A 9,517-nucleotide genomic window follows, 5' to 3' on the forward strand; every position below is an offset into this window, starting at 1 on the left:
ATGTGGTTCCCTCTCTTGAGACTACAGCTCCCATCATGCTAGACCCTTGGTTACGCTGGCTGGGACTGATGGTTGTAGTCCAACAACAACGGGGGGGGGGCACCATATTGGCTGTCCCTGGGGTAAAGCACGCACTTTTTCACTGAACTAGAGTCCTTTTTCAATGTTACTGAGTTTTCACCACTGTGCACCATGACAGCAGTAGAAGAATCTTAGAATGTCAGTCACAATAGCATTACTATGAGCACAAACGTATTGCCTATCTCTCTAGGGAATTGCAACATTTCTGAGACAAAGACCTGCAGCATCTGGATATGCCCTAAAAATGTTGCAGAGTCTCATGAAGAGACTAAGACATGTTGGTCTCGGAAGCAAAAAGAGAAAAAGAAAAAGAAAATGAATTCAACCCTGAATAGTATCATCACCACCACCATGTCAATTTATGGCACTTCTCAGGGTATTCCAAAGGTGGATTCCCTTACTTTGTCCTGTGGTTGATCCATGCCTGGAAGTATGATTTCTCTACATGATAACATCTTGTTTTATTTCTATGTGAATCTGCAGCAATAAAGGAATGGAGCACCTCTACAGCATGAAGTGCAAGAATGTGGTCCCTCTTTATGATTTGTTGCTGGAAATGCTAGATGCCCACCGTTTGCATGCCCCTGCAGCAAAAAAAACACCGCCACGTGAAGATGATGCCATGAACCAGTTAGCAACCACATCCACTGCAATGCATTCCTTACCACCTTGCCGTGTGAACAAAAAGGAAGATGCAAATGAGCCAGAAACCAAATGAGAGCCTACATTTCAAATAGCCTACAGCTTTCTGATAATCCCATTAAAAAAAACTACCTACTTCAGGCTTAGCTGAACTGGTACCATGTGTAAGCACTCCAATATTCACCAATCACCAGTGATTCCCAAAGCTTTGCTTGATGATATTGTTAGTGGAATGTATAATTTTGGACATAATATGGGGATTCAGAAACAATGATCTCTGTTTAATATAAACATAACACAATCATGAGGATTCCTGAGGTCTTTTTGCTGGTATCAGACTGAAAATTTGGGTGACCTTTCTCTTTGAAATCAACTGAGCAAAGATCCCAGCTGAGTTTGAGTAGGTGATGTTTACATTTGATGTTCATTGGCTCTTTGATAAATGTAAGAATCCTATTACCCCCCCCCCCCAGCACACCCATGTACAAACAAAATGATGGCAAAGTACTCAGATTTTGTTAGACTCCAGTCTCATTCATATTTCAAGAAAAACCAACAGGATTTCGAATATCACCATTCAGGCTTTTTATTGTTATTTCAGGGAAATAATCTATACACAATTAAACAAAAACTTTAGACCACGTGAACAGATGACTTCAGCAACAAATCCTTCAATTAACTTGTTATGAGTGACAAAGAAGTGCTAGGTTGCAGTGGTACCCGTAATGGGCTTATGCTGGTAGAGATGGAACAGGTAGTTTTATGCAGTGCTATTTTTCTAGAAAAAGAACTCACTATGAATACCTCCCTCATTCTTATAGAATAGCAATGGCGCCCACCTGAAAGGTGCCAGAACCAAGTTTCAGTGAGTTCCAGCTGGAAAAAAAGCCCTGGTTTTATGATCACATAAAGAATTCTTAGATGGGTAGCTACAGGCAGAATCCAACACATGGGCCTACTAATTTCTGCAATATGGTTGGAATGAAAGGATTGTACGAAAGTACTGTGCAGAAGTATATCCTTTCCACAGTTGTATGGGAGTCAACCCTGCATTAACAAAATTATAGCATAAGTTTTTTATATATTGCCTTTGACCAGAAAGGCAATTAATGCATTTTATAAATAAGCAGAAGAATCAAAATGATTCAATTTAGACACTACCTGATACATTATAGTATGAGATGGCAAAATCTGACTGGTCATGTGGGAAGTTTTGTTGGTGCTGCCAGGAAGATACCACACTAGAATGGAAGCTTCCGACATGACCTGCCTCTTTGGATGTTGCCATTTTGTACCGCAACTGAGCAGCTTGCTGCTGCATACTTAGGGGAAGCAGCACTCTCACTTGTATTAATGGCATTGAATTTGGTCTCAAAGAAGAAGATTGGGAAACCGAACAATTGTATCTATTGCATACTATCAATACTGCACAAGAGGAAAATAATGTGGGGTCTTTGGGTTCTACATAGGTAACAGAAGTGAGTCTTCATGTTTGTGACTGGATGCTCCCCAGTGTACAAAATTGCTCTGTGTTGAGTAACTACTGGCAAAAAGGAGGGGGGTGACGTGAGTAAAGACTGTTTGTGTTGCACTGCAGCCGAGGTCACTTTCTGCCATTGGCCCATGCACATACTGGTCCCAACTAATGATAATGAGCACACACACCTGGGGGCAGACGGGAACCAAATCTGCAGGTGATCATCGTGAGCTGCTTTTGTGGTATATATTGTTGCGCTTCTGCCTCTACCCCAAATCTATAAAAAGCAGTACAGCACTAATGTTGTGAATAGTTTTCATCTCGTCTTAATTTTGCAAAATGCGCTCACCAATGCCTATATATTGAGCTTCATTTCTGGTGGCCTTGCTTTTTATTAATGTAATGAAGTATTTGTCTTTCTGCATTCAAAATGTACGACAAAACAACAAAAACTGTTCTACTTTGAAACTTCCCCAAAGCTGTTGGGGACTACAAAGTGCCTTGTCAGAAATTGACACATTTTCAAGTGATAACTGCTTTCTTGTGTATTGCATTGCATGAAGTATAAACAAGAAGTCAAAATGTGTGTAGGACAACATTTAAAATAATAAGCAAAGTTTATCCATTTGGATCCCAGTGACACCCAATGCATAAAAGTTGTACCCTTTTTTCTAGGGGGTACTTTTAGCTATTTTCCCAACCCTCTGTTTATTTGTGGGCACAGAGCTTTATGTGTGTACAGAACTCCTGTGCTTGCAAGGACTTATCCATTAACATCAGTGAAAATGGCATGAAGGACAGCCAGGGGCTTTCCCTCCATTATAGTGAATAGGGAACAACTGTCAGGCACAAGAGCTCTATGGTTGCATTGGATAACAGAGATGTTGAACTCTGGATGGAAGGTAGTGTGTACAACACAAATTAACCATCATTGATCTAAATAGCCAGCTGCTTTCTTAGTTCTCCTACTTAAATAGCCACTTGTGTAAATTACTTAAGTAGATCTGAACTAATTTTTGTAATTTATAGACATCAGTTTGGATAAAGACCATGGAAATAATTGCTTTGGCTTCAGAAAGAAGCAAACAAAAACAAGACAAGCTACAAAGAAGCTGTGAGTGAGTGAGGGGAAATGTCAGTTTGCAACCAGAATTTGTGGTTTTAAATCTCTAGTTTCAATGCCAACATACCTGTGGCAGGTTTAGCTTGGGAGTCCAAGGGGGAAATGTGTTACTTTCTATTAAATCTGTTTAACTTTGCAGGGGTGGGATGGTCAGTTGTTATTATTGTTAGATTGTTGAAAGCATTGTTTTATCGTAATTATTGAAAGCACCTTAAATGATGTAATGTGTGTGTTTATATGCATATTATATACACACATGCAGAGCTCACCTAACAGACAACTGAATGTAACTGTTGTATTAACCCAGTCAACCGACTAAAATACAAAAAATCACCATATGTTGTTTTTATACTTTTCAGCTATTCTCTCATATGCAATCATTTGTGCCTAAGGCTTAGCGATTGTTAGAAATCACTATTTCATATCAATTTTTATATTTACATTAGCCAAAACAGCACTAATTTAGCCTTGTACCTGAACACAATGAGGAACTATCCTTTAATGAAGGAAGGACATTCAAGGCCGCGAATTAAGATTTTTACCAAAATACTAATGATGGATATGAAAGATGCCAAATATGGCAATGAATGGTTCTTCTTTTTAAACCAAACTGTTCATACTGTACTTAAATTTAAAGACAAAAACATAAAACGCCCTGGAGATATAGGAAATGTAATCTTGCTACATGCCAAATCATTGTAATATATTGGATTAACTTGCCTTATTTAATGTCAATTAACAGGCTCACTGGAAATACATGGGAGTGGAAAAGCCTTGAGTGGTGACATTTGTCTCTTTTCTTTATTTCTTTCTTTGGTAAGGGCATTTTTTATAGCCAAGTATGAAAGCCATTCTTGTATTTAATGGTATTGTGGACTCTTGCTCAGGCAAACCTCCTTCTGCAAAATAAAATTCCTTCCAGTAGCACCTTAGAGACCAACTAAGTTTGTCCTTGGTATGAGCTTTTGTGTGCATGCACACTTCTTCAGACACTTCTTTCTCTGAAGAAGTGTGCATGCACACGGAAGCTCATCCTAAGGACAAACTTAGTTGGTCTCTAAGGTGCTACTGGAAGGAATTTTTTATTTTGTTTCGATTACGGCAGACCTCACCCAGTCATTGTTTTCTGTGTGGCAGGGTTATGCTTTCCTGTATGCTCATGCCATCTGAAATGTCCCCTACAACACACAGAAAACAATAACAGACTCATTGGTCTGTCTCCTGCATGGAAAAAACAACAACTCTGTAAGAGATAGTGCTGCACAACACTAATTTTCTTATCTGTTTGGATGGATTGCCACCAGAATAGGCACAATTCAGTGAACTTGAACTGTGAACAACCAATCTGATCTGCCAGACTGCCTAGCACACATCTTAACACAAAGGTGAATCTCTACCTGCATCTTAATGCAAGAGTGAGTGCATAACAACATCAAAGTATTGTGTGCAGTACTAATTATTGATGTGCTGCACGGGTAACTTGTAGCATAATCACATTTAATTTGTATTCATTCAGCTTTATGAGATTGGCAAATTTTTAAAATAAAATTTAAAAGGGGGTAAAAATATGGCGGGGGGGCAATCTGGGGAAAAGAACTTTGCCAATCCCACCACTGCATCCAGTGTGTTTTGAATATACACAATTTTGGCTTTTAAGTGCTATCCTCAGAACATTACCCTCACATAAGTTGAGAGTTGCCTGTATTAGTTACATGCATGGTTATTGCTGGGCAAGCCAACTGAGATAGAGGAAGAATTACAGTGGAAACTCCTGGATATTTGTGTATGATGATTTTTGCCACTGCACAACTAAGGAATTTTCATCTTAATGTAGTCTCAAAACATTGGGGCAAAAATTACTTACTGTCCTGTTAGTCTCGTGATAATATTCTGTGACAGAAAACAAAGCAAGTGGCCAAATTTTCCCTCGATGGTTTTCCATTAGCCTATTTCCATTTAAAAACTTGTCCTTCTGTACATAATTATCAACCTAAACTTGCCTAATGGAAAATTAGCTATGCCCTGATCCGGTTTTCATTGTGTCTTACATTACAAGTAAGTCCTAAGTGGGGAAGCACATTCCCATCCACCTCAAAAAACACATCTAGATAGGAGCCTAGATAAGCATCTTCATTAGCATTTGCTGTACACATGGAATCCTGCTTACACAGCTTTTATTTGCTGTATTGTGGTGCTAGTACTTGCCATACAATTTGGTATGGACTTGAGCCTTCATTTTACAGACATGTTCTCAGTGCTACTGCTTTTAAAATGCAAAACTAAAAGCCAACTTTTAAGTACACAAACTTTTGAAGATGCGAATGCTCTGCAGGGTAAGTCAAATTAATTGATTGCTCTACATTACAACTATTTCTGAAAGCTTTTTTTCTAATGTATCTTACTGTGGCTTTGTGAAGTGAGTCTTCAGAACTGAAGTGACTGCTAAGTCAAGACTTGATCTTAATGCAGTGTTTTAAGCTATCCGTCCTAGTACATAAAACATTGTTGGAGTGGAATTGTGACATAAATCTTGGGGTACCAAAAATTTCTTTTACATGAAAAGCCTTCTCTTTATAGATGCATTCTCTAGTTTTAATTCAAATATGGATGTGTTACTGTCTGGAATATTGTTCTGTATGTGATCATTGCCTTTTGAGGGGCACTTCAACTTTGCACTGTTCTAAAGAGATTTTTTGTAAAGAATCTACTTTTTTGCATTCAAATGTGCCTAAACTTATATGCTGCCATGCTGCAAGCCTGTATTTTAGTAGGAATATTGTCCTGCTGTGCACCTTTTCTAAAAACAAAACAAAACAAAAAACAAAAAAACATGCAGTGTACCCAATCTTGAAGTGCCCATCTAAGAATGGCAGAAGGATGCTAGTCAGAGAATAAACTCAACAAGCCACTTTATGCCACCTTATTGTATATATTTTTAAAATGAAGCTTTTTGTGCACTACAATATCCTTTCATTGTAAAGCTTTCCCTTTATTATGAGGCTCAAGGGCCATAATGTATTTGTTGAATTATTCTGCTCTTTTGCTGATGCATGTAATGGTATAATTGATGTCCCTGTTTTGTTAAAATATTGCTTTGTTAAATGAAAGAAAAGTTTTAAAGGGTAAACTTCCTTTTTTTGCACCTTCAAAAAATGTTACAAACAGCTTCAGAAAAAAATCAGCAGGATATCTGATCTGTCAAGATTTTCTCAGCTTTGATGTCAAAATAAAACAATGAACCACAGCACATTCTAGTTTGTGTATCACTGTAACTAAATATATTACCTTGGGTACAGTTCTCAATAATGACTGGTTACATTTCCCTCTCATTTAGCTTTAGTAAAAAAATAAAACAATTCTTTGATTTTGAAAATAAGTGAAGTTTAAAACTTCTATACAATACAAAAGTAAATGCACAAACAACTAAAACTGGAAATTTTGTATTAGTTTTAACCTTCACATGGTGATATGAAAAACAAATTCATCTATTTAAAAACAAATAATGCAACCTTGGGCTTGTTTCCCCACCCTGCAAAATGATTTGATTCTACATAATACAAATCCTCCTTCCACTTTTATGCTAAACTCCCAGAATACAACTGTTAAAAAGATGAAATGGTACTGTGCAAGAATAATCAATTTCAAGTTTAAGGGACCTTGAAAAGATTTTTTTACAAGAACTCTGTTATCCATTAACCAGAGCTTACTTCAAAATACTAATCCCTGTGTATGTGTAGTAGCTTTATTCCGTGAGCTAAAAATGGGGGAATATACAGGTACATACACAGTATACTGCAGATCAAAGATCTAATACAAAATATCTAGTCAGCAGAGCTTCCCAAATAAATGGTGAATGGCATCCAGTAAATACTCCTACTATACAGATAAGCAATGCGTTCCTATGGGCTCCAGGGGACTGGCAGCAGTGGCAGGGCTTGCTCACTTGGCTCACGGAAGGCAGGCAGACAGGCAGCAACAGCCCATGCCTGTCCTTGCCGCCTGCCTGCCTGTCCTTGTGTCGGCGGTGGGGGGGGGGGGAGAGGAACAGATGGAGAGAAAGCTGTCCTTTTTCTCCATTCGTTCCTCTCCCCCCACCGCCAACAGCAAGGACAGATCCTAGGCAGCTTTCTCTTCCTTCATTCCTCTCCCCCCGCCCGACAGAGCCGGCATCTGACAGGGGTTCAGAAGCCCCATCAAATGCTGTTCTGTCAGGCTAGGTGGCGGGGGGGGGGGTGGGAAGCAGATCGTTCCTCTGCTTCCCCCCTTCTTCCCACGCTAGTTCCCCTTTGTGTTCCGCTGGTCTCTGACGGTTGCCCCTCACTGCTCGCGGCAACCGGCAGAAACCAGCGGAACACAAAGGGGAACCAGCTGTAGCACGGGCAGAAGGCAAAGGAAGATCAGCTGACAGGCGCTGACAGCTGCTCTTCCTTTGCCTCTTCCCCGCTAGATAAATGCCTTTTGGGATTGCAATCAGAGGTTGACTTGCAGCCACTTCATCTTTTTATGGCCACGCTTTGCAAGACAAAGCGGCGGCCATAGAAAACCTCGTCGTCTTGCGAGGCAACCTCCGATCGCAAAACCCATTCGTCTAGCGAAATATTCGTCTAGCAGCGCATTCGTCTAGCGAGGCACCACTGTATTGTTCTCCACTCCCATTTTAAATAAATCCTTGTGTGATAGTGAATTGGGACCCACTTGAACAATATTAGGTGTCTCATAAGGGCTAGATCATACAAGCACTTGATTACCCAACATTTGATGAAATGCCATTGAATGTATGAACTGACACTGTTGAACAACATTTGGTGTATTAAAAAATTTAAAAAGGAAAAGCCCTAAATGGGCAGGGGGACCTCGAACACCAGTGAGCATGCTTGGTGGCTACAGGAAGTGGGATGGGGAGTGGGGGTGTTTGAAAGAACTCTGAAAACCTTGAGTGGGGAATGAAATTGTGTAACCTGTATCAGGACATAGCTGGGTGGCTGGGGTCCTAAACAAGAGTACTCCACAATGCAGCATATTATTGTAAATCCCATTTGGGGATCTCTACACTTGATGAATCTGCAAGGTAAATTATTCCCAAATCAATGAATCGGGATGGGGTGGAGACTGGTTCATAGGTTGGTTTTTTAAAGTTCAAGCATCATTGTCCATAGCAGTTGTCTGCTATACTATGAGTGATATTTACTGTTTTCATCAAGAGAACTTCCTTCCTCTCGGGGGGGGGGGGGAGGTGATGGAGATTCTGCTAAATTGTTGGTATATATACATTATCATAGTGCTGCTCTAGCATCACTACAAATTGAATAACATGTTGCACCAGTATCAGTGGTGGTTCAAGAGTTTGGGGAGCCCTGGGCAAGAGAGTCATGAGGGACCCCTTAAAGGTATGAAAGCAAGTCAGGCATAAAATATTATGCCATATATATATATATATATATATATATATATATATATATATATATATATGAGGCTGCAATGCCAATATGGAACTATGTATAATACATTCATTGTGGTCACTTTTTATTAAAACAGGAGTGGAGAATATTACTTAATATGTTGTATCAAAACTACACTGAAAACAAAGCAAAAATAAGCAAGCCATTACTTCCATATGTGATGCTCTTAAATACCATAAACAGAAACAGCAAACACACACACACACAAAGCATACTGTGTGATATCCACATAGGCAGGTCATGTGGTGAACTGGTGATATCCAGTACACTGATAAAGAACAGTATAATGATTTAAGGTTTAATTCTCTAGTGCCCTATTAAATGAAATTAACTTTTCATTTAATAAATGAAAACACTGTAATCCAAGCCTCACCCAATTTCATGTTCAACTGAAATAAGTGTTGACTCTTACTTGCCATTCTTGCAACATAGATGAGCACAGATTTATTGGTTTATTTTTGTGCAGAGGGGCAGGGAGCAATTTCAACATTTTGAGTTTCAGAGAGTATCAACAACCACCTCTTTAACTCAATCAACAACTCTGTTAAATCCACATCTACCTCAAAGTGCAAAGATACACTTTTCAAGGTCATCGTCTCCCATTTTAGTCAAGATTTAGCATCAAATTTGAATCCATTATTTGTCCTTAAACTGCATCATTTTGTTCGATCTGTGATCTACATGAACAAGATGACTGCTGCCTTATCATGTTGTCCTGGTCAACTGGGAATGGGC

General features: G+C 39.2%; 1 protein-coding gene across 12 annotated transcripts in view; it reads left to right on the plus strand.

Annotated features, from left to right (window-relative positions):
- ESR1 (estrogen receptor 1) overlaps positions 1-7,350 on the plus strand; it is a 198,715-nt gene extending 191,365 nt beyond the window's left edge. For 5 of the 12 annotated variants that reach the window (XM_035108734.2, XM_035108740.2, XM_035108736.2 and 2 more), the window contains exon 10: positions 565-7,348. In XM_035108734.2, the coding sequence (XP_034964625.1) occupies positions 565-799 (235 nt within the window). In that variant the 3' untranslated portion in view covers positions 800-7,348. Of the gene's footprint in view, positions 1-271 lie in introns of all 12 variants that reach the window. The other 7 variants (XM_035108741.2, XM_035108744.2, XM_060272752.1 and 4 more) reach the window with 5 other exon arrangements.
- Positions 7,351-9,517: the final 2,167 nt, after the last annotated feature.

This window comes from Zootoca vivipara, chromosome 3 (genome assembly GCF_963506605.1).
Source record: "Zootoca vivipara chromosome 3, rZooViv1.1, whole genome shotgun sequence".
In the NCBI taxonomy this organism is placed as follows: Eukaryota; Metazoa; Chordata; class Lepidosauria; order Squamata; family Lacertidae; genus Zootoca; species Zootoca vivipara.